Genomic DNA, 26,540 nt, shown 5'->3' with positions numbered 1-26,540 from the left:
CATTGATGGTTGAGGGCAAATTGTTACAGCCATTTAAGAAAATAGTCTGGTAGTACTTAGCAAAACTGAATATGTATGTGCCCCCAAGATTCCAGAAAAACTCTTGCACATGTGCACCATGTACAAGAATGCTTGTAGCAGAATTGTTTGTGATCGTGTGTGTGTGTGAGTGTGAGCGTGAGCGTGTGTGAGGAGAGAGAGGTGGGAGGACAGAGAGGTGGGGAGAGAGAGAGAAGAAATTAATTGAATGTCAGTCATCAGGAAAATGTATCCAATGTATGATAGAGCATACATAGAGCATATCCAAGTATGCTCTATCATACATTGGAATATATATGGTAATAAAAACAAATGAATTACAGTTACACATATTTACATGGACAAATATGAAAAACAATGCCTTGAAAACTAAGTAAAACAAGGGAATATTTAAGTAAAATTGATATTAATGGTAACCTCTGGGTGGAGATAGGGATGGGATGGAATGAAGATGGAGCACACCGGGACCTTGAAAGTTATTGTAATATTATTTTAATTCAGCTTAATAGTGGGCACACAGGTATTTGTTTCATTATTATTTTAAAACATGTGTAGTAAATGCCTTTTTTGTATGTATACTTCAAAATCAAAATAGGATTTTAGAAAATTTTTAACTTAGAAAAACAGACTGTTAAGTAGGTCATTGATACTCCCACATCTTCATTTTTTTTTTTTTTTTTTTGCTGTACGCGGGCCTCTCACTGTTGTGGCCTCTCCCGTTGCGGAGCACAGGCTCCGGATACGCAGGCTCAGCGGCCATGGCTCACGGGCCCAGCCGCTCCGCGGCATGTGGGATCTTCCCGGACCGGGGCACGAACCCGTGTCCCCTGCATCGGCAGGTGGGCTCTCAACCACTGCGCCACCAGGGAAGCCCACATCTTCAATTTTTTTTAACTTCTTGTTTCTTTTACCCAAAATTTTATGAGTTATTTGTAACCATTTTTTTCCCTTAAATGTGAGATAGCACTAAACTGATACAACTGTAACATTTTAAAAAGTCTTTTGCAATCAGTGCCATCAAACTAGTTCATTTTAAGTTAAATTGTTAGGATCGCTATTGTCTTTATAAAATACAAGTCTTTCACAATAATGAGCTGGGTTCATATTTATGTGATTTCCATAATCTGTTGATAAAAAGAGATATAATTATTATTGCCCTCGACATAGATTGCAGTGGACTTTACATTGGGCCAGAGAAAAAGCTTTATGAGTGAACTGAGAATTTGCATTGCTCAGTTTTCATGCATTCATCCTGTTTCCAGGAAAAATCATTACCAACAATGTATACATGTACATGTAATGAATAATTAATGAATGTATTTCATACAGCTGGTGTTTTTTTTTAAATTGACACTACATGGCTGACTTTATATGTGAATGTGTATTTATTTAATAGGAAATTGCCCGGCATTTACGCCCTGGAACCCTCCGAGCAATCTTTGGTAAAACTAAGATCCAGAATGCTGTCCACTGCACTGATCTACCAGAGGATGGCCTATTAGAGGTAAGATGAAGAAGGGTAAGCATCCTATTTATATTTCAAACTCATAAAAAATCTCAGCAGGTCTAGTGTGTAAGGAACCTTTTAATACTCTTGGATTACAATGTTCTTTGGCCATCGGATAACTTCAGACTGCAACTTTAAAAGACCAAATTGTAGGATGCTGTAGTAATGGGGTAGTCTTCAAAGAACTAAGGTATTTTTCTGATTGGCATATAGTATGATTTAAAAACTTAAAAAGTAAAAAGCTATGGCATTGATTAAATAATGTGAAATTTATTTAAAAATCAGGTAAAAACACCATTACCTTAGGTTTCTAGTCATGATTTATCAATGAAATTGTGCAATGTGATAGCATTAAAAGTAATAGCTACCACTTTAACTTAGAAAAACAGACTGTTTTGACTTTTTATATACCAGGTTCTGTAATAATTATGATAATGCTTTGTATAAATTATTTTTTTAATCTCCACAGCAACTCTGATAGGTTGGCATTATCATGTCTGTTTTATCAGAAAAATGAAATTGAGACTCAGAGAAGTTACGTAACATCCTCAAATCAAACAGTTAATAGAGGACGAGGCCATATTTTGATTTCTCGTCTGTGTAATTAATATAACATAAGAAACAATGAAAAGAATTATAAGAAGATATAAGTGAAAAATTGGTGTGGTTTGGAATTAAGAAAGTCACTTCACAGCCAAGGGAAGGAGGCCTTAAAGAAAAGATTGGTGTTTTTAACTTCTTATAGTTTTGTGTCAGGAGGAGCTAAATGAAATTAAAAGACAACTGATAACTTTAAGTGATTAAAGCATGAATGACAGAAAAATGATTGATATCCATAATACATATTTATTTTAGTGAGTAATATGTTTTATATCAAATCTATCAGTCGTTTTTTTTTTTTTTTTAATATCTTTAAAGCCTTTCCCAATATTTCGTTTCATTATCTTGCACTGAAATATTCAACTAGCCTGGAAAGCCTGGAATTAATTTGCTGAATGGTGTGAGGTATGGGTCTAGTCAGCTGTCACAACATCGCTTATTAAATCCTTCTATTCTTTCATTGTTATTTCTCATTTATTGAATACTTATATACACCTGTGCCTGTTTCGAACTTTCAATTTTATTCTATTGGTCTGTGCCAGCAAAATACTATTTTTATTATTGCACTTTATACTTTTAAAAAGTTTTCTTAGTTATTCTCTTAAATTGATTCCTCCAAATGAACTTTACATGAGTTTACCAAGTTCTTTAACGTAGCGGTCCCCAGCCTTTTTGGCACCAGGGACCGGTTTAGTGGAAGACAGTTTTCCAATGGACTGTGGGGGGAGGGGGAGGATGGTTCAGGCGGTAATGCGAGCTATGAGTAGTGATGCGGAGCGGCAGATGAAGCTTTGCAGGCTTGACCGCCGCTCACCTCCTGCTGTGCGGCCCGGTTCCTAACAGGCCTCGGACAGGTACCAGTCCGTGGGCCAGGGGTTGGGGACCCCTGCTTTAACCCACCCCCACAAGATGCCAATGGAACCTTGACTGACATGACAGTATGTTTATAAATTAATGTGGGTGTGACATAACTATAATAATAGTTCTCCAGCTGTGTATGTGGTGTGCCTCTTCTTTTATGCCTCTTTTTTTATATGGGTCTTAGACATATAGCCTATTAAATTTATTTCTATGAGTTTTTGTTTTAGTTGCTATAAAGAGTGACTTTGCTACCTCCATTAAGATTTTCTGTCATAATTCAAGATGTTAATCTGCTAAAATCTTATCCAAACTGCACCGTAGTATGAAATGTAGACATGCATACTTCTGAAACATAAAACTGTAACAAATTTTATTTTTATTACACAAAGGATTAAATATTTACTTTATACTTTAACCTATTTTATAAATATTCCCTTTACCTTCTGATAACTTAGGACCTATAGGTGAGGCTTGAATTCAGACTGTTGTTCAGGGAAATTGAAAAATTATTAACCGTGAATTTTATGCCCATTAAAAAATGTTACTGAAGGTATGCTTGTGATTTTGCTCATACAATTTGAAATAGATTATTACTGCCTGCAGTTTACAGAGCCATTTTCTAAATGATTAAAATCTTTCTAACCAAACTGCACAGGAGATTTAATTGCAAATTAATGCCTGTGTGGTTCAGAGAGTTAATCAAAAACGGAAGTTAGAGCTCCAACAGCCTCCTTTCACCTTGCTGATGATTCATACTTGATGTGCCCTGGAATAAATCACTTTCCATGCCTCCCTTCTCTTATCAATAAAATGGAATTAAGAGTGCTGATACTATTAAGGGATGTTCTGTTAGTTAGGGATTAACCATTTGCAGATTATCACTTAGCTTTAAATGGTAAAATTTTATTAAAACAAAACAAAACACTATGAGGCCCAAGGAGTTATCTGCTCATAGGTTTTTAAAGTGAAATTTAAAGTGACACAAAGACAAGCTCTCTGATCAGGGAAGCACTTTGTACTTAGATCTACTGTTCTTTAAAGGAACATCCTTTAGATGTAGAGTGGCCATGAAATGTATCGCCCAATCTGGAATTAAGCAGCCAGGATGTTAGGCCAAAAGGTATAAACAAGAACTGTCATCAGCACACTGGTGTCATGGGTTCCCTAATTATATGGCAAGAAGGGAAAAAAGGGAGCAACCTACTTCTCCTTTTTCTCATGTGATGTTTACTGACCTAGGTTTTTTGTGTCATATGTGTAGAGCTCAGAAAGTATGGTTTCCATTTATATTTTGTCACCATCCATGATTTTATTTACTTACTCTTAACAGCAAACAGTTATAGAGTGTGTTTTACTTGCTAACATTGTGATAGGATTTCAAAATCAAGCAAGATATTTCCTCTGTCCTCAATGAGCTCACAAAGTTTTAGAGGTCAAGGATCTTAGCATGAATATTGAAATCTGATTTCATTACATGCTGCTGTTGTGACACAGCCACTTTTGTGGTTATAGGGAAAAATGACAGCATCTGTATAGTATGAGATATTCTAAGATGTTATTTTGCTGGTAACATGCACTGAGACTCTATTGGTAGTAATTATGAAGATCTGAAATTTGTGCTTTAGAGAAAGCATTAGTGGAAAAAATGTTTAGCTTAACTTGTAATAAAGAAATACTCGTTTTCCACTAATGGAAAAGAATTTTTAAAGTATCAGTGCCCACTTCTGGTAAGGTTACAGTAAAATAGATACCCTCGTATTGCTGGTGACAGCTATATGGCAGCAGGTATTGAAAGCCATGGGGTTTTTCCATACACGTTGTCCCAGAATTCTACTTCTTAGAATCTCACCAAAGGAGTAGGAATAGAAGCAGGACTACTAAATGGAAAGTTTTCTGCACAGATGTTCACTTAAGAAATATTTGTGGTAATTAAAATTGGAGATAGGGTGCATGTCTAAAGATATATCTGATGTTCTTTCCTCTGATTAGGCTTCCATGACACCCGTAGTCTGTATCGGAGGCTCATCTGTGTGTTTTCATAGCGTTTTGCTTTCCTCTAATACAGTAGTGTAGTCAAGAGTCAACATAGATCTGTACTCCAGGGTGAGTTACTTATTTCATTGTGCCTAGGATTCCTCATTCTGTAAAAGGAAGATGATAGCAGTGCCTGACCTTTCAGGTGGCATAGTGTCTAGCACACAGTAATTGCTGAATAAATGATAACAATTATATTATTATTATTATTACAGCACATTTTGTTTGCTTGTAGATATTTCCCCATGAGACTTAGTGCTCATAGGGAAGAGATTCTGTCTTGCCTGGCCTATAAAAACTTTAATAAGTCATTTTTGAAGGAAAAGACAGAAGAGTTTGGTTAAATAAATTGTAGTTCATGTACTCAGTACAAAAGTATGTAACCTTTTTTCTTTAAGGTTGATAAATGAAGACTCTGTAGCAGTGGTTTCTAGCCTTGGTTGCATGTTAGAATCACCTGAACAGTTTTTAAAATACTGATGTCCAGACCCATCTTTAAAGATCCTAATTTTTTTAAAAAAGTAATTTCAAGCTTAGTATACAAAACTTTTTAAAAATAAATGTCTGGGATTAAGTTGCCAACATAATGTCCCGTTTCTCTGAGTACTTCAGTGTGTATTTTTAACATACAGGGACATTTTCCTACATAACCACATCACAAGCATCTAAATTAGGAAATTAATGTTGATACATTACCACTATCGAATCTTCAAACTCCATTCAAGTTTTGCCAGTCAATAACCAATGGATCTTTAGTAGCAAAAGGGTTCAGGTCAGAATCATGCATTGCATTTAGTTTTCCCCTTACTTTCTTACAATCTAGAGCAGTTCCTCAGATTTTCCTTGACTTTTGTGACCCTGACACCTTTGAAGATAATAAGTAGAGATTCTAATTTAGTTGAGTCATTCATTCCTTTGCTCATCAGAAACTTTTCTAGATGGCTTGCACCTACAGTTCAAACAAGATACTGACATATTTATTTTATTGTATGGCATATACTCTTTATGCAAAGTCATTTGTTGGCTTTCTGTTGTCCGTGAAAATGTGTGATGCCTTTTTGATGCTGTGACTCCGCATTGTGTCTTCCTCCCCTCTATCCCCTTCAGCATTAGCCCTCCTCTCACCCATGTCACTGATGATACTTCTGAGGGTCAGTTTTACTTTCTCCTTGCTTTCTTTATCTCTCCCAAAGCTTTATTGAAAAAATATATATATTCCTCTGCCTTTCATTTTACTTCTGTAGTCTGTTCCCAGGACTGTCTTTCTCTGATTATCTTCAGCACTTTACATGTACTGTAATTGAAATTCTCAAAGTTGCCTAATAGGTATATGGTAGAAAATTCAAGTGTGTTTGAATTTTGAATTCTGTACACCAAAAATGATACATTGGTCATCATCCAGATTCATAAGTCATTCATCCAGCTATTTACATTTTTTTTAAAACTAAAAACAGCACTGGGGACATAGCAATAAACAGGGTATGCGTAGCTCTTGGCTTTACAGAGCTCACCTTCTAGGAGATAATAATCATTGTAATTGTTTTCTAGAATGATGAAAATATGGGTCTTTCCTCTGTTTTTCTTTTCCAAATGTTCTATAACTTGGTTATATCACTTCTGTGGTTGTAAAATAAAAATTTAAGAAATATATAAAATATTGTATGTATGACTAGTCAATCAAAACAAGTCTGAATTTGGATATGTAATTATTTCTGCATTGATTCTTGTTCTGGTACACTCTAGAAAAAAAAGAATCAAGCATTTACCAGAAATAAACATAGGTGTATAGTTTATAAGATGATTGGACAGGCCTGGATTTCTTGGCTGTGGTTAGTGTAGGCCTCTGAACACTAATACTCATAAGTTATCTTTAGTTTTAGTTTCTGTGTTGAATGAAGAGTTATGATTTTTACTAGTACATCATTGTCCAAGAGGGAACAACTTGTACAAGGACAAGAGCAAATAGCTTTCTCTTAGAGATCTAAAAATAGTTTAGTAAGGCAGGGGCTTTGAACTTGACATGGAAAATGACAAGAGATAAGGGTTGAAAAACCAGCAAGGGCCCTGTAAAGTCGTATTAAGACGTCTGAACTTTATCCAGAGGGCAATAGAAACGTTTTACACAGGGGATTAGCACAATCATCCCTATGTTATAGGCGTTCACTCTGCTGCAGTGTGGAGAGCAAATCAAAGCAGGGTTGGGAGGGAGACAGACCAGGGAGAAGGCTATTAAGATAATTCAGGGAAAGATTCTGGTAGTCTGAACGGCTATGACAGTTTGGATAGCCAGAAGCAGGAAGTGTCAAAAGACTTTTAGGGGGATAGACGTGACAGCCCCAGAGACTGACTGGATGTGAAGGATTAACGCATCCAAGGAGAAGGAGACTAGTTTAACTCCTATCTCCAAGTGAAGATGGTGGTACAGAGACTACCATCCTTGTGATGCTAAAATTTCTGGAAACCAAAGTTTTTTCATAAGCTTGAGGGCAAAGCCTAACCTGATCCTCCCTCGGTATCCACAGGGGATTGTTTCCAGGATACCAAAATCTGTGGATGCTCAAGTCCCTTATGTAAAATGGCATAGTATAATCCACCCTTTGTACCTGTGAATGCAGAACCCACATATATAATTTTTATATAACTCATTTAATGTGACTGTTCACACTGCTGAAGAAATATTAACGTATTAAATAGTGGGGAACTTCCCAGGTTCTTTGTATAATATATCCCAGGATGGTTGTGAGAACTACAGTTATCACCTCTGTGTTCCAGGCTTGAAAAAGGGGAAGAGCCGGGGACAAAAGGTGGAAAATGCCAGCTCAGCCAGCACCCTCCTCCCCACCCACCTTAAAAAGCTTTTCCAGAAGCCCCAGCCAGCAACTTCTGCTTATGATTTATTTGCTGGAATTCGTTCTACAAGCACCCCCTTCTTCAAGGGAAGCTGGTAAATGGAGTTCTGTTAGTTGAGAATCATTAGTACCTCCAGCGAAATCAAGTTTCTACTAGAACGCAGAAAGGCAGGACGAGCACTGGGGAGGTGACGAGCAGTATCTGCCATAGGAGGTCAACAGCGTAACAGGGGTATTTAGCCAGGGGACCGGCTTTCTGGTAGAGTTGGCCCTGCCCTTCCCTAGTATGGTCGTTCTCAAGCTCCCACCTGATCAGCAGCATCTGCATCACCTGAGAACTTGGTGGCAATGAAATTCTCTGGCCCCACCATAGAGCTATGGACTCAGAAATTCTGGGGATCGAGCCCAGGAATCTGCATTTTGATTCTGATGCCTCTAATGTTTGAGAACCACTGCCCTAGTGCAGTGGTTCCCAGCTGATGGCATGCATCAGTATCACCTGTGGAATTTTTTAAACTACATGAGCCTGGAGCTCTATCATAGAAAGTTCTGGGTTAGGTAGGTCTTGGATGAGCTTCCTGTATCTGTATTTTTTAATGTGGCAGGTGATTTTGATATAGCTAACAATTAAACTAGCATTTGGAAACCACTGCCCTTCAGACTTTTTGGAAAAAGTTGGTCCTGATTCTGCTTTTGAGGGAAACCTAGGCCCCGTGGGCAAGCCAGCAGAGGGATTATTTTGCTTCGAAGATTCAGTGAGAATTGGAAATAGGAACAACCTCTGAAATTTGAGGGGATCTGTAGCCTCTGTCAATGGATTCAGCTGCAGCCAAGGGTTATTAACACTCCCAAGGGAGTCCCAGTCTATGACTGGGGACATCTTTGGCTTCCCAGGAAGAGGGCAGCCATGACTTGGTTGAGGACCTGGGTTTCTTGGGGAAAGGCTCAATGTTGAGGCTGCCAAAATGCCCCTCCAGGAGTCACTAGAGGCCTGGGGTACATGTGTGTGTACACGTGAGTGTTGATTCATGCTAAGGCTAACAAGGACAGAGGCCCTGGGTCTCTCACAGCTGAAAACAGTTCTCAGCTCCTTCACATCTGCACCTGCAGACTAGCTTGGGCATGTGGTTCACAGCTGTGCCAGGAACTAAGTCATGTCTTTCCACCCTGCTGGTTGTGTAAGTGCCTTGAGGGCCTGGACCTCTCATAGATTTTTGTCTCTCTAGCTCCTCCCTTCCATATTGCAGGCTTTTAGTCAATGTCTGTTGAATCAGTGCAGGGGGGGACCTGGGAGAAGGTATCATTAATGAGGTCAGTGCACCTTCATCCCCCTTTCTCTCTTCATATGGCTAAAAAGTCCCAGCCTGATGAGGGCGAGCCCTGCTTTCAAAGGCCATACCCACTATTCCCTCCACTTACCAGCTGTCAGAAAAGTCTACTGCTGCCAGCATCTTTTATTGCTGACTGTGTATGCAGGTCAAACCTGATACATGTGCATGTGGAAAGCTGATGGTTCACATAGAATTTTCTTCCTTCTCAAACATAATATTTCAAAGTCTCTACATTAACCTTAAAAACATCCTGAAAATATAAGAAGCATTAGGCTATCAAATTATAATTCTTTACAGTCCAGTTAGTATTTCATCAGAATTGGTTATTTTCTTGGATAAAAGAATCAGCTTCACGTTCCCTCCTGTATCCTGCCATATGTGGAGCTCATGTTCCTTGCTAGATTACTTCAGTTACTTTCACCCCAGACAGTCCTCACACTATCTCAGTAATAAATGGATCTCCAATATTTCCCTCATTTAGCATAGGTAGGAGTTTAAGTTTTTATTCAAGACAACAGATCTCTATTAATAAAGTGCTGGAATAATTTATCCTAGACAGTCATAATACCTGTTTACTTCATGGAAATTTCTATAGACATTAATACTATAATAACCATGCAATCATTATAATGACTGAAATGACATTGCACAAAGGGAGTTCACAGGTCCACAGGTCTTTCAGTTCCTCAAATACAGCCTCAGCTCCAACTTTCTTTAGATTGACTGACTTCTCATTCTGAAGAATAATTAGCCTCATCACTTAAGGTCTATATTTAGCATTATTTTTCCCACTTTGAATAGGCACTTATGAAGTCATTCACTGTAGACTCTAGGAAATAAATCTAGATTAATTCCTTTGGAAATATTGATTAATTAATAACTATGGAAAATCCATACAAAATAAATGAGATGAAGAATCACTGGACATTACAGGGGCATTTAAAAATCTCCAGGTATTTTGTCTCAGCACTTTTTCATCTTCCCTACCTAGTTGGAAAGTTGAGTGGTTCTCAAACTTTAGCAGCAGCAGAATCCACTAGAGGGCTTTTGAAGCACACAGATTGCTGGTCTCCACTCCAAAGTTTCTGATTCAGTAGATCTAAATTGCATTTCTAAAGAGTTTCCAGTTAACACTGATGCCATGGGTCCAGAGCCCCACACTTTGAGAACCATTGCCTTAGGCCAAAAGTCACTGCACACGCATACTCTGTTAGGTCAAGTTGTTGTCTTGGTTAATTGTTCTCAGACATGGAATTTCAAAGACTAGGGACATTTCCAAAAATAAACCAAGCAATGAGCAACAGTAACAAAGCCCACATTGGGGATAGGCATAACAATCAACTTTAAAAAAATTGACCAAATGAGGATATTTAAAATAATTGTTTCTGGGAATTCCCTGGTGGTCCAGTGGTTGGGACTGCACGCTTCCATTGCAGGGGGCACAGGTTCCATCCCTGGCCAGGGAACTAAGATCCCATAAGCTGTGTGGCGTGGCCAAAAAAAAAAAAAATTGTTTCCCGTCATCACTACCATTTTGTTTTGAAAGGACGTTTAATTGCCAGCATCATTTCATTGCACAATAATGGCCTGTCTCTTCAACTGGATAAATTTAGCTTTACTCAAAGCCCACTTTATTGCTATGACACACCAAGGGCACGATAGGAGAAGCAGTCTGCTACAGGTACAGACAAAATGTGGTTGCATTTTCTGTAGATACTTTTAAAACAATAGTAGAATCCACGAAAAGTTTGTCTGCCTTTTATCTACCCTGTACAGGCAGTTCCAATGTCAGTAAGAAAATACTGTCCCCTCCTCAGAGTGGACTACTCCTGCCAGCCCTTGGTTCATCACTGCTTTAGTGCCCTGATTTCTCCCATTTTGCTAGAGAGCAGTGAAATGTCATCCCGGCCCCATCCCATAGCACCTGCAGAGTGGTGACAGGAGCCACTGGGCTAAGTTACATGTGATTATGGAGCCTTTGGATTCCTTATTTTACTCAAACCCGATATGAAAAACATGTATCATGTTTCTTAGGTCAAAGAGGAATATAATTATTTGAGATTTCTTTAGTACTGAGTGATGATTCTATGCATATTAAAGAAAACTGTACAAATTTTAAAAACACATATAAAAACAAAAAGCCTTTCTGATTTGTTTGGAGAGGTAGAGTCTTCTTCTAACACTTATACTACGTAGGCTCAAATATGATGATATAGGTGTGCATGTAAAAAAAAGAATCTTTAAGTATGACTAGCAAAGGGAGAATAATCTAATTCAAAGTAGAAAGCCAGAGATTTTTCTTATAACATTGAGTCCTTCAACATCATATGAAGAATTAAACAATAAATTTCTCTTCTTAATCCATGACTCATTTTTAAGTTAACTGAAACACATGTGCGTACATTTTATTTCATTCATTCACTGATGATAATGTGTGATCATTTGATTAGGTATTATTTTGAGGACACAAGTATTATATAGTCCCAGCCTTTAAGGAGTTGAAGCGTTGGTGATACCGTGGTTAGCATAGCTGACTTCCAAGGAATTGAAAATTTAGCTAGGAAAACAAGATAAATACATATATACAGTTAAATTGTAATATAAAATTAAACACCAGCATAAGAGAATGTGGTCAGGCAGTGAGGGTATGATGAAATGTCAGGAACAGACAGTAAGTATGGTGAGAGTATAATGGAGAGCAGTGTGACTGTGGCTGAAGGGATCAGGGGTATTTCATTAATGAAATTGCACTTGAGAAGGGTCTTGAATAAGGCAGATTTTTATATGCAGAGAGGAAGAGGGAACGGCAGGCTAGTTTTGGGAGAACAATGAGTTACCCAAATCTAGTTAAAGTGGAGGGTTCCTTTAGTAGGTTACGGGAGATAAATTTGGAAATGTAAATTAGAGCTAGATTATGGAGGTTTCTGAAGGCTTTTTTTTCTGATGGCAATAATGAACATTAGGATTACGGTGATAAAAATAGTAACTGCAGTTTACTGAGCAATATATACCAGGCACTATGCTAAATGTCTTAATTGCATTACCTAAAAACCTTATTGGGTAGTTTTTATTATCCCCTCTTTACATGTAAGGAGAGTGATGCTCCCATAGGTGAAATGACTTGGCCCAGCATCACACCACAAATAAGTGGCCGAGGGCTGGAATTTAAACCTGTTTGTCTGAGTCCAGAACCAATACTCTGTCCAGAAAACTGGGTCAGCAATGGCAAAAAGGTTTCAATTCAATTACCAACCCTTGATTTATTATAAGATTGCAAGACCACAACTAAAGAGAAAAAGATATGCCATCATGGAATACTAACATTTGCCATAAATGGAGGATGGGAGTTTGTTGGTATGTATGACACACAGTGGCTACTTAGGCTCTACAAAACTGGAAGCAATCAAAGGTTTCTGAATAGGGCAATGACCTGACAAAGTGGAGTTTCCAAAGCTTTAACCAGGCAGCAGAGTTTAAGTGAATAGATAATAGGAGTAATAGAAGCATATGCTTTAATCATCCAGTATAGCAGTCTAAAATATTTATTTATTATTATTTTTTTCAATTGAAGTATAGTTGATTTACAATGTTGTGTTAGTTTCAGGTGTACAGTACACAACACACATATATATATGTTCTTTTTCAGATTCTTTTTCCTTATAAGTTATTACAAAATATTGAGTATAGTTCCCTGTGCTATACAGTAAGTCCTTGTTGTTTATTTTGTAGATAGTAGTGTGTATATGTTAATCCCAAATTCCTATTTATCCTTCCCCTACTCTTTCCCCTTTGGTAACCGTAAGTTTGTTTTCTATGTCTGCAGGTCTATATCTGTTTTGTAAATAAATTCTTTTTTTTTTTTTTTTTTTAGATTCCACGTATAAGTGATATCATATGATATTTGTCTTTCTCTGACTGACTTCACTTAGTATGATAATCTCTGGGTCCATCCACGTTGCTGCAAATGGCATTATTTCATTCTTTTTTATGGCTGAGTAATATTACATTGTGTGTATATACCACATCTTCTTTATTCATCTGTTGATGGACGTTTAGGTTGCTTCCATGTCTTGGCTGTTGTAAATAGTGCTGCAGTGAACATTGAGATTCATGTATCTTTTCAAATTAGAGTTTTCTCCAGATATGTGCTCAGGAGTGGGATTGCAGCTCTATGGTAGCTCTATTTTTAGTTTTTTAAGGAACCTCCGTACTGTTCTCCGTAGTGGCTGCACCAATTTACATTCCCACCAGTAGTGTAAGAAGGTTCCTTTTTTCCTACACCCTCTTCAACATTTATTATTTGTAGACTTTTTCATGTGGCCGTTCTGACTGGAGTGAGGTGATATCTTACTCTATTTTTGCTTTGCATTTCTGTAATAATTAGCGATGTTGAGCATTTTTTCATGTGCCTGTTGGCTATCTGTGTGTGTCTTTTTGGAGGAATGTCTGTTTAGATCTTCTGCCCATTTTTTGATTGGGTTGTTTAGTTCTTTTTTTGTTTTGTTTTGTTTTTTGCAGTATGCGGGCCTCTCTTTGTTGTGGCCTCTCCCGTTGTGGAGCACAGGCTCCGGACGCGCAGGCTCAGCCGCCATGGCCCACGAGCCCAGCCGCTCCGCGGCATGTGGGATCTTCCCGGACCGGGGCACGAAACCGTGTCCCCTGCATCGGCAGGCGGACTCTCAACCACTGCGCCACCAGGGAAGCCCTGGTTTTTTTTTTGATATTGATCGGTATGAGCTTTTCGTGTAATTTGGAAATTAATCCCTTGTCAGTTAGTGGTCTAAAATATTTAGAAATATTCTTCTACTTCAAGTAATCACTTCTGCTTCACAGGGTACAATTCGTTGAACAATATCTATCTCCTCCACTAAATACTATGCTTAATGAGAACAGTGACCTTGCATTTTTTTTTGTCATTGCTTACTTTCCCAGTGCTTAGGTGCTCAATGCATTTTTCTTAAATCTAGTAATGTTGAAAGTAATGATAATAATACTAAGCATTCACTTTCTGCCAGGTACCACACTAAGTGTTCTCAGTATAGTGAGTACATCTGGCACCAGACTACCTGGGTTTAAACTCAGCTCTGCCACTTACTAGCTGTTTAAGGAAGTTGCTTAAAATCTTGTGGCTCAATTCCCTCACCTTTAAGATGAACATAGTAATGCTTATCTCCAAGGGTAGTTACAAGACATAAATTAGTTGATATGTGTAAATCAATAAGAATAGGAAGTATTCAATAAATATTATTAGTTAATATTATATTTATCATTATTATTATAATCTTTACCATTACATTTGGCTACTGGAAAATAAATATATCAGAGTCAACAGGAAGACTATAAGTTTTGTTATGTTGTGCCCATTAAGTGTAAGTACTGTTAGGCTCTTTCACAAACAATATCCCAGTTAAATTAAAACTATAAGAGGAAATTCCCTGGCAGTCCAGTGGTTAGGACTCGGCGATTTCACTGCCAGAGCCCGGTCTGGGAACCAAGATCCTGCAAACCGTGTGGCGGCACAGCCGGAAAAGAAAAAAGCTAACCCTCTAGGTATAATTTCACTGTCAGAAACCACTTAATTCTATTTTTACCAAATACAAAGCACATACAGATCTGGTTTCAAATAATACATTTTTAAGTATAAATAAAAGAAGCCTTTCATTTTTAGTGTAGCTCTTTATGACTGAGTATCAGATTGTATTCCTTTGCAAGCAATCCAAGGGTCAGTACCCAGGTGCTAGCTAGCCTCAGTGCCATAGCAGCTAAACTTGGTCCTCTTGTTTTTTTGTTTTCCAACCTCTTGTCTCATTGTATAGACTCTGTCGTCTACCACCTGGCAGTAAAATGAAACTCATGGATGATTCCTTTTTTAGCTGAGGTTTGAGAGGCCAAAGCTAGATAAGCCAATAGCGATGGAGTGAGAATACACACTTTATCTAGACAAGCAAAACTTCCCTTTGCCGACTCTGTTAAAAGCACAACATTGTAAATCAGCTATACTCCAATAAAAATTTTTAAAACTTAAAATGTCCTTCCATTTCCATTGAGTGGTGCTTGTCTCTAGTTTGTAGCCCTTCACCGTGATGATCTTCAGTTATGTTGACATATGGATTTGAATGAGTATGGTCAATTCTTGGTCATTTACAAGAATGGAGAAATGAAGAGGTTAGCAAGGGCACTTGAAATCCAGAGAGAGACCAGCAACCATTTGTCTATTAAGTGCAACCTGTTCACCATGTGACATTTAACTTTTTTGGTAATAACTATCCAAATGGAATATTTGCTCTTTTGCTCTTAAATTTGTTATTTTTAGCCATCTTCTTATAGAGCACAAATATACTTGTTGTGGGCTTAAAATAAATATTTTACCATCAAATGAACGTGATTAAGAATTATGAAGGGACCCAAATAAGTCACAAACTAGAAGTTAAAAGACTGACTCATCCCAGAATTATATAATCTAGATTTGATAAGGTTACATTATCATCAAGTATAATCCTCTAGTGATAGAAATGTGTAGCTAAAATAGTAACCTCTCTGAATTAAATATTATTTAAAACTAATAAATATGCCCTCTGCTACTCTTATTTCCAGTAATCCTAGAGTCAGAAGAACTTCCAGAATAGCACTGGCATGGTGTCTGCTTTGTGTACAGGCATCCTGTAAAAGAAAAAAGGTACCAAGCCCAGCACTCATAAGGGTTTCATGGCTCTGATCCTGACCTCAAGTAAGGGAAACAAAGTGCCCTTTTTAACTGGAAGTATTTGTGTCTTCACTAGCACACCTGATATTGCATTCACATTAGTACCTCCAAAGGCTGCCTGGTCGCCTCATTTCCCTGACTCTGAAAGAATGAGGAGGAAGGTATAACCATCCACTCATTGTCCTTTGCTCTCTGCAGTTTGACCCTGAACTCTTGTCTTCGGTCTGCATGATCCTTCATTTTTTTAGCCAGTGACTAAGCATGATTTGAGTTAATAAGTAACTCTCAGGTGACTAATTGAAGGTCCTTAGAGAGGGCCTAGAAAGGAGCCTAAAGCATTGTTGACCTAATCAAATTCATCCTCTTTTTCATTCATAAAATATTACTACTACTCCCACTTTGGTGTCAGAGGAAAAGTTGCTAAACCCACTACTGTTCTTTGCCCATTAGACAGTTATGGACATTTCTGTTTTAACAAGAGAGAAAACAGAGGAATAATCGAACAGAAGGAAAATATTCCTCCTAATGTTTTCAAGAACAAATGTATTGAGATTCTAAAGGTTATAGAAAGCTTCTAAAGAAACCTGAAAGGACTTTAATCTTCAAAGGTCAAATACCTCCACTATCACATAAATACTAATGTTGTGTAAGCAATTTCCTGTGATAATTCTGTAACTTTCTGTGAAAGAATGACAATGGTAGCTATTTCCTGTTCTCCTTTAACCTGAACATTCCTTTACCGACAAAGGTAGCAACTAGACAACATCTTGAAAGTATCTTGTTCACAGCAAAGTCGCACATTCTTTTCTTGCTGCATGTACAGATGAAATCCAAACTACTATAGTTACTTTTTTAAAAAATCTTATATTGGACAAATCTTTATGTCATAATGAGTTAAGAACTCAGTACAATCATGTTTGTAGCTAATTTTAAAAGATACCTATGTTATAAAATTTATTTGTATTAACTCCTTTGTGTCATTTGCTTATTAATTTCGTATTTTTATGTATTTATATGGTGTCAGTATTAACTAGCTTCAGGGGGTACTTACTATGTGCCAAGCATTGTTCTAAGTGTGTTATGTACATTAACTTGTGTATCTCTCAATGACGTAAATGTTACTATCTCATTTGCAGATGAGTAACTGAAGCACAGAAGGGTTAAGCAACTTTCCCAAAGTCATACAGCTAGAACATAGCAGAATTGAGATTGAATCCAGGCAGTCTGGGTCCAGAATTTCCACTTTCTCACTTCACCACCTTTATATTACAAACTTAAATGTAATGAGTATTACTTCTATGGAGTTCGCGATGGAATGATGGGTGAGAGCAGAAAATTAAGCTTGGGGGAAGAATATTTGGCCTCCATCAATAATTAGGATAATTGGATGTTTACTTATGTTTTATCTTCATTAACTTATATTTTTATTCATGAACTTGTCCCCCCTAAGTTTTAGATGAAAAATTAAAATTACTTATTCCTCAAAAAACGCACAACCAGCAGGCTGCTTACATTGTCACCAGGGCTTTGGCAGAACTCTTGGTGAATTCACATGTGATTGTTGATAAGCACATTCATTTTTGCTTAATTTATACAGAATGCCTATGTAGGTGCCCCCAAATCGTTGCAGCATCCAAATTTCTATCTCATAATGTAGGAATAGGCTAGGAAGTCGACCTTAGAAAATATGGCTGATTCTTTGAAAAAACCACAGATTTGTTTATTATTTGAGACAAATGTGCAGCACTGGGTGATTTTTTTCTCCCAATAATATCAAATACTGTCTCTCTCTGCTTCCTTCTTCCCTTTTCTCCCTGTCTCGACCATACTCTCATCGTTCACCACATTTTAGTTCGTATCACTTAACGTTTTGCGCTGTGTACCCACAATTGTGCTGGACACCATTTTTGTTTCTAAGGGTTTTAAAATGTTCTTTCTTCCTACATAATTCAATTTGCTGTTGTTGTTGTTGTTTTTAAATTCAGCATAAATGACAGCTCCCATCTTTGTTGTAAGCCCACTCTTGTTTGGTGTTTTTCTATCTTTGTTACTGCTCCTGGCATTTTGTATGCAAAACATAGTCTGATGTTGAGCATTCTTTCATGTGTTTGTTGGCAATCTGTATATCTTCTTTGGAGAAGTGTCTATTTAGGTCTGCCCATTTTGTCCATCAGCAGATGAATGGATAAAGAAGATGTGGCACATATATACAATGGAATATTACTCAGCCATAAAAAGAAACAAAATCGAGTTATTTGTAGTGAGGTGGATGGACCTAGAGTCTGTCATACAGAGTGAAGTAAGTCAGAAAGAGAAAAACAAATACCGTATGCTAACACATATATATGGAATCTAAGGAAAAAAAAAAGAGTCATGAAGAACCTAGGGGTAAGACGGAAATAAAGACACAGACCTACTAGAGAATGGACTTGAGGATATGGGGAGGGGGAAGGGTAAGCTGTGACAAAGTGAGAGAGTGGCATGGACATATATACACTACCAAACGTAAAACAGATAGCTAGTGGGAAGCAGCCGCATAACACAGGGAGATCAGCTCGGTGCTTTGTGACCACCTAGAGGGGTGGGATAGGGAGGGTGAGAGGGAGGGAGACGCAAGAGGGAAGAGATATGGGAACATATGTATATGTATAGCTGATTCACTTTGTTATAAAGCAGAAACTAACACACCATTGTAAAGCAATTATACTCCAATAAAGATGTAAAAAAAAAAGGAAAAAAGTAGTCTGCTCCATCAGTGATATCTCTCATTCTCCCAGCAGTTTGAGTGGGGTGGGGGCTGGAATGAGGCTGAGAGAGGAAATCAGCATATCACCTCTAAGCAGGGATGAGGGGGTGTTAAAAGATCGTTATTCTCTGAATCCTCTGATAATGCTTCCATCCCTTGCCTCCACCCCCCAACCCCGTGCTGCAATATCTGACTTATGACAGCCTGTGAATCTGGCATAAGAGAGGAGTTCTAGAGCCAGTGAAACAGAAATGTGTGAATTGGCCATCTCATTGGACCCTTCCCAATCACATTCTGCATTATGCTCATAGTCTACTGTGTCATGAATGGTCATCCTTCCAGTGATAACTACTGGTCCCCTTTGGTATCAGCTGTAGAATTACAGATACCTTATCTGTTGGGTAGATGAATAACAACTGCAGGTTTAAAGCAGCAAAACTAATTTCTTTGCTTGGAATATCAGTGTACATAACTTTCTGTGCAAAGTTCTCCCTTTTGCCTGTTATACATTAACTTTTTGTTACCATACAGTCACCCTCTGAGAGCTGAAACCTGCAGCTTACTCTTCATGGGGCAATGAGAATTGTAAAACATTGTACAGCAGTAGCACGTAGCATGGTACTGAACCTTTCCATGAGGGCGTCGTAATGATACATTTTCTGAGTATTACCTTCAAACTATTTTAATAAAGAGTCCACTGTTCTATTAGTTGTATGATGATTTTCTGTAATGGACACCCATACAGACACTGGTATCTTAGACTAGATTTTTTTTAACAGTAAAATAACTTTGTTGTGCGTCTTTTGTGTTAATAGCCTTTGTTGATGATCATACATTGTAGATGTTCAATTTATTTATTAGTATTACAGTTTGTCCTCTCAATTGAGGGATATTATCTATGGGTTCTCTTAGCTCTTCTACTGTTGTTCTTCAGCAGTTCAGATTAACATACATTTATTGAAGATCTGTTTGTGTCATTCACTGTTCCAAACACTGGGGTGTGGGGAGTTGGGGGATTTAAGACGTGGTCCCTACACTCAAAGAATTTAATTCTCCAGGAAAGACTATAATTTTGACATTAGGAAGTAAATGCTAGGAGGCTGATCTCTACCAGGTGTCATGGTAAAGAGGTACCACCCATTTCCCAGCATGGGAGTCAGGTGAGGCTCCTGGAAGATACAAGCTTCGTTCCAAGTATTGGAGGATATGTTAAAAAGAAAAAGTGAGAATGGAATTCCAGGAAGGGAAATGGTATATATTCTGGGAAACCACAAGGACTGTGATGTATTAGAGTTTAAAATAATATTAGAGAATGGCAGGCGAACTTGGAAAGGTATCAAAGGATCAAGTCAAATCAAGTCAAAAGGATCAAGAAAAAGTCATTTTATGTCATATTTAGGCACTTGAAATTTATTCATAGGGTTAGTCCATGGACTAACTGCCTGAGATCAGGTTCCAATCTAACCCCCTTGTTTTTCACCAGTGAGGAGAGTGTGGCCTAAAAAAGGAAGTGGCTTACCTGAGATTGCATAGCTCGGTGTATAGAACATTAGTCTCCTAACCAGGAATGCTGGGTTTTTCTAATATGCATACTGTCTTTATATTCTTTGTGATCAGGTAATTGGTTATTATTATAATTATCAAGATTGCAGGTGTTTTTTTCTTTCCTTAGTTATGTACAGAAATATATTTTATATTTTTTTCAATGACTGGTAAAAATTTATTACTCTGAGATATCAAACGTCATTTTACTAAAACTGGAAGCTTGAAAACTTCGGAGAAGTGACTTCCCAGGAGAACACACTTCTTATTTTATTCTGACTAAGCTGAAACTATTACAAGACCAGCATTTCTATTTCTAAGTCGGTCCAAAGTCTGTAAGCATACAGAAATGATGAGTAGAAAGAGAAATTAGCTGAGCTTTCAATAGCTTTTTACTTGATTTGAACGTGCATTCAAAGGTGAATCAAAAGTTTAAAGTTGAATTTGAATCTAAAGTATGAGGCAGGCTGAGGAGTATGGTGCTTCTGAGCACAGGCTCTGGGGTCGAGTAACCTGACTTCAAACCCCTAACTTCTCCACCTACCAACTTTGTGACTTAGGAAAAATTACCTTTCTCAGACTCATTTTCCCCATTTGCAGAATAGAAATAATGACATTTCACAGTAAGCATTGAATGAGACAATATATAAAAAGGACTGTTTCATCAGAGTTCAGTATAGAAAACAGAAACTAGGTGTTTCAATAAGAAAGGGGTTTAATACAGAGGCAATCAATGGAAGGAAGGGGATGCCACAGGGCCACTGATTTCACACCACGCTACTATGCAGAGGTCAGGCAGCCGCTCTTGACGCCACCTCGGCCACAACTGCTGACATAACTGCAGTCTCACAGCCGTGAACCTGATGACAAGACACTGGAAGGCTGAGTCCAGCCACTACAAACACTTATCTCTCTGACTTGCTTGCCAGTATTCAGAGCAGTAAGAAGATGGCCTTTGTCTTGCCTCTCTCTTCCACATTTCACATGGATGCATCTGATTCGTGGAGCCTAATTTGTAATAAGAGCTTTAGCTGCAGGGGAGTTTGGGAAATGTAGTTTGTAGCTTTCTAGCTACCAAACAGAAGGAGGATGAAATAGAAATTGAGAGACCCAATCTAAGTATCTGCCACACAGTAGAGCCCAGGGTGTGGCATACAGCAGATGCCCAATAAATGATAGTTACTGTTGGTTTTGTTGCTGTTGGTATATTAGTAGCAGGAGTACAGGTATCACTAAATCTCAATACATAGTTTACTTGTAAACTTTTATTAACCTTAAGATGTTGATTTGCTTCTATTCTTAGGGGATGCACCAAGGATGCAATTAAATATAAATCTTCATCTATGTTGTAAGCCCATTATTTATAAGATCCCTTTTTCTCCCGGTCAAGATGGCAGTACCTAATAAAGCAAATTTCTATGTATTGTCTGATTCAGTTAACATAATCACTGAATTAAAACAATAGGACTCAATTCAGTTAACTGTTTTGTGACAGGATATGCCTTGCTGCATTCAAGTGTAAACAGCTGATTGATCTTATTGGGTGCCTAGACACAAACTAAATCTTCTTTCCTATAATAAACTGTCAATGGCACAATGATTTTGAAATTATTATTTTCTAATACTAATGAAAAGGTATAATTGTATCAGTAGTGCCATGCTTTCACCACCATTATTTTCATTATTCCCCTGTTATTTATTTATTTTCCCTACTCATTTCCTTCTATTCTGATAAGCCTTTGGCACCCAGAAACCCTAACAACAAAACATCTGTGTCGCTCTTTCCATCGTCATTTTAGAATGAGAACAAACCCACAGAATGGTAGGACAGTTACAGACTTGCCTGGTTTTTCTGACGCAAGGACACCTGTTTTCCAAATGCGCCTTTTCACCTAGATATGCTTAGATTGTACTCTGTTTTTGCTTAAGGAAGAGAAGATTTAATCAGAAGTGACTTACAGGAATAGCACTTACAGCACTTTTGCAACTAACTGAACATACCTGGAAGAGTAGTTTAGGCATCTGACCTGTCTTTTGAAAGTCAAGCAAAGGGTAATGTAACATGCCTTTCCTCCTACATTTAGTTTGTGGCATAAATTTTTCTTAAACTATTTTTATTTCATTCTCTATTTTATGTTTTCCAACCAATCACATTTAGAAAGAAGGATGCTTATCTTCAGAATCAGTATAAGAAATTTAAATTTAAATGTTTAGAGTCAGTAAAATTGAAAACACCTTTTATTCCTTCATTTATTTATTTAAGAAATATTTCTTGGATACCTGCTTAACTACATTTAAAATCCACATTGTATTATTTCTTTGCATCATACATTAAGGACTTTAAATGTAATTCCTTTGCTAAAATATATATATATTTACCTTTAGACATATCACTAGGGAATGACTATATAAGCTATAGTCCATTACCTCATGGAGCTAACATTCTAAGAAGATGAAACAATTACACATACATGACAATTGGCAAAACGGTATTGTATATAACTTAATAGATTAAGTGCTGCTAAATAATGAGTTAATGATCTAGCATTATGAACATTATGCTTTTCATTTTTGTTGTTTTCTTGTTTAATAAACTCTATTTTTTAGAGCAGCTTTAGGATCACAGCACAATGAAGGGGAAGGTACAGGGATTTCTGAAATACCCGCTCCCCTGACACGTGCATTGCCTCCCCATTATCAATAGCCTTGACCCAGAGTGGTACATTTATTACAACTGATGAACTCACACTGACACATTATTATCACCCGAAGTCTGTAGTTTACATTAGAGTTCACCAAAGTTTACACCTTTGGTGCTGTACATTCTATGGGTTTGGACAAATGTATAATGACACATAGCCACCATTACGGTATCATACAGAGTAGTTTCACTGCCTTAAAAATCCTCTGTGCTATTCGTATTCATCTCTCCTTCTCCCCAGCCCCTGGCAATCACTGGTCTTTTTACTGTCTCCGTAGTTTTATCTTTTCCAGAATGTCATATATTTGTAAGCATACAGTGTATAGCCATTTCAGATTGGCTTCTTTTACTTAGTGATAAGCATTTAAGGTTCCTCCGTATCTTTTCATGGCTTGATAGATCATTTCCTTTTAGTACTGAGTAGTATTCCATTTTCTGGATGTACCAAAGTTAATACATCCATTCACCTAGTGAAGAACATCTTGGTTTCTTCCAAGTTTTGGCATTTATGAATAAAACGCTACAGACATCTGTGTGCAGGCTTTCGTGTGGATATAAGTTTTCAACTTCTTTGGGTAAATACCAAAGAGTGCGACTGCTGGATCATTTGGTAAGAGTATGCTTTATCAAACTCTCTTCTAAAGTGGGTGTATCATGGACACCAAGGGGGGAAAGCGGGGGTGGGGGTGGGGGTGGTGATGGGATGAATTGGGAGACTGGGATTGACATGTATATACTAATATGTATAAAATGGATAGCTAATAAGAACCTGCTAGCTGCATGTAAAAGAATGAAATTAGAACATGCCCTAACACCATACACAAAAATAAACTCCAAATGGATTAAAGACCTAAATGTAAGGCCAGGCACTATAAAACTCTTAGAGGAAAACATAGGCAGAACACTCTGTGATATAAATCACAGCAAGATCCTTTTTGACCCACCTCCTAGAGAAATGGAAATAAAAACAAAAATAAACAAATGGGACCTAATGAAACTTAAAAGCTTTTGCACAGCAAGGGAAACCATAAACAAGATGAAAAGACAGCCCTCAGAATGGGAGAAAATATTTGCAAACGAAGCAACTGACAAAGGATTAATCTCCAATATATACAAGCAGCTCATGCAGCTCAATATCAAAAAAAACCAAGCAACCCAATCCAAAAATGGGCAGAAGACCTAAACAGACATTTCTCTGAAGAAGATATACAGATTGCCAACAAACACATGAAAGGATGCTCAGCATCACTAATCATTAGAGAAATGCAAATCAAAACCACAGTGAGGTATCTCTATCACTTCACACTGGTCAGAATGGCCATCATGAAAAAGCTACAAACAATAAATGCTGGAGAGGGTGTGGAGAAAAGGGAACCCTCCTGCACTGTTGGTGGAAATGTAAATTGATACAGCCACTATGGAGAACAGTATGGAGGTTCCTTAAAAAACTAAAAATAGAACTACCATATGACCCAGCAATCCCACTACTGGGCATATACCCTGAGAAAACCGTAATACAAAAGGAGACATGTACCACAATGTTCATTGCCGCACTGTTTACAATAGCCAGGACATAGAAGCAATCCAAGTGTCCATCGACAGATGAATGGATAAAGAAGATGTGGCACATATATACAATGGAATATTACTCAGCCAGAAAAAGAAACGAAATCGAGTTATTTGTAGTGAAGTGGATGGACCTAGAGTCTGTCGTACAGAGTGAAGTAAGTCAGAAGGAGAATAACAAATACCGTATGCTAACACATGTATATGGAATCTAAAAAAAAAAAAAAAAAAAAGGTTCTGAAGAACCTAGGTACAGGACAGGAATAAAGACGCAGACATAGAAAATGGACTTGAGGACATGGGGAGGGGGAAGGGTAAGCTGAGAAGAAGTGAGAGAGAGGCATTGACATATATACACTACCAAATGTAAAATAGCTAGCTAGTGGGAAGCAGCCACATAGCACAGGGAGATCAAAGCTTGGTGCTTTGTGACCACCTAGAAGGGTGGGGTAGGGAGGGTGGGAGGGAGACGCAAGAGCAAGGGGATATGGGAATATAGGTATATGTATATAGCTGATTCACTTTGTTATACAGCAGAAACTAACAACAATGTAAAGCAATTATACTTCAACAAAAAAGTAAAAAAAAATTTTTTTTAATGCTTTGGTATTTAAGTAAAAATAAAAGACACATTTTTCATTTTCACCAAGAACTTTATTAAACAACATATTCACCCTTTTGTTCCACTACCTTCTACCATTTTTCAGACAACTTCATAATTTCATCTTCCCAAAACTTTTTATCTTTTTGATTGAAGAACTGTTCCAGGTGCTGTTTACAGTCTTCCAGGGAATTGAAATTTTTTCCATTAAGAGAATTTTGTAAAGACCAAAATAAATGGAAATCTGAAGGTGCAATGTCTGGGGAATACGGCAGGTGAATCAGAACTTCCCAGCGAAGCTGTAACAGTTTTTGCCTGGTCATCAAAGAAACATGTGGTCTTGTGTTATCCTGATGGAAGATTACGCATTTTCTGTTGACTAATTCTGGACACTTTTCGCCAAGTGCTGCTTTCAGTTGGTCTATCTGGGAGCATTACTTGTTGGAATTAATCGTTTGGTTTTCTGGAAGGAGCTCATAATAGACGACTCCCTTCCAATCCCACCATATACACAACATCACCTTCTTTGGATGAAGACCAGCCTTTGGTGTGGTTGGTGGTGGTTCATTTCACTTGCCCCATGATCTCTTCCATTCCACATTACTGTACAGTATCCACTTTTCATTGCCCATCAAAATTTGTTTTAAAAAGGTAACATTTTCATTACGTTTCAGTAGAGAATCACATATGGTCAAGAAGGTTTTTTTGTTTAACTTATGTGGAACCCAAACATCAAAGTGATTAACAAACCAACCTGGTGCAAAGGATTTTCAATGCTTGATTTGGATATTTTGAATATGTCGGCTCTCTCCCACATGGTATAACATTGATTGTTCTCAATTAATGTCTCGATTTGATCGTTATCAAGTTCAGCTGGTCTACCCAACTGTGGAGCATTGTCCAGCGAGAAATCTCCAGCACGAAACTTCTCATACCACTTTTGACGTGTTAGATCAGTCACAGCACCTTCTCCATACACCGCACAAACCTTTTTTTGCGTTTTGGTTACGTTCTCACCTTTCTTGAAACAACAAAGCATAATATGCTGAAAATGTTGCTTTTTTCTTCCATCTTCAATATTAAAATGGCTACACAAAAATTCACCAATTTTGGTAAGTCTTTTTTTAAGTGCACGCTGATGTGACAGCTGTCACATACAGTCTAACAAAATTGTTTCAAATGAAGTTAAAGACAACTAAGTGCTACTAGAGCCACCTTATGGAAAAAAACAAGCAAAGCTTTTAGCCAACCCAATAGAAGTTAGCTTCATTACTTAAGGGCTGTACCACAAAATACCACTGAGCATTGATAACAGCATTATAATTTCAGGTCAACAATATTTTAAATGAAACCTACTTAAGAAATTTTTATTTGTAGTCTACACCTTTCCAGTGCCATCCAAATGAGGATACAGTTTGTTTGTTTGTTTATTTATTGGCTGCATTGGGTTTTTGTTGCTG

At 37.6% G+C, this 26,540-nt stretch overlaps 1 protein-coding gene across 4 annotated transcripts in view; it reads left to right on the top strand.

Moving 5' to 3' along the window:
- Window positions 1–26,540, top strand: part of NME7 (NME/NM23 family member 7) — a 266,701-nt gene that overhangs the window by 204,626 nt on the left and 35,535 nt on the right. For all 4 annotated transcript variants that reach the window (XM_032631246.1, XM_032631269.1, XM_032631265.1 and 1 more), the window contains exon 11: window positions 1,436–1,543. In XM_032631246.1, the coding sequence (XP_032487137.1) occupies window positions 1,436–1,543 (108 nt within the window). The remainder of the gene's footprint in view (window positions 1–1,435; window positions 1,544–26,540) is intronic.

The sequence above is a fragment of the Phocoena sinus genome, chromosome 1 (genome assembly GCF_008692025.1).
Source record: "Phocoena sinus isolate mPhoSin1 chromosome 1, mPhoSin1.pri, whole genome shotgun sequence".
Taxonomy (NCBI): domain Eukaryota; kingdom Metazoa; phylum Chordata; class Mammalia; order Artiodactyla; family Phocoenidae; genus Phocoena; species Phocoena sinus.
The sequence above is the reverse complement of the archived record's forward strand: the minus strand, read 5'-3'. Positions and strand labels throughout refer to the sequence as shown.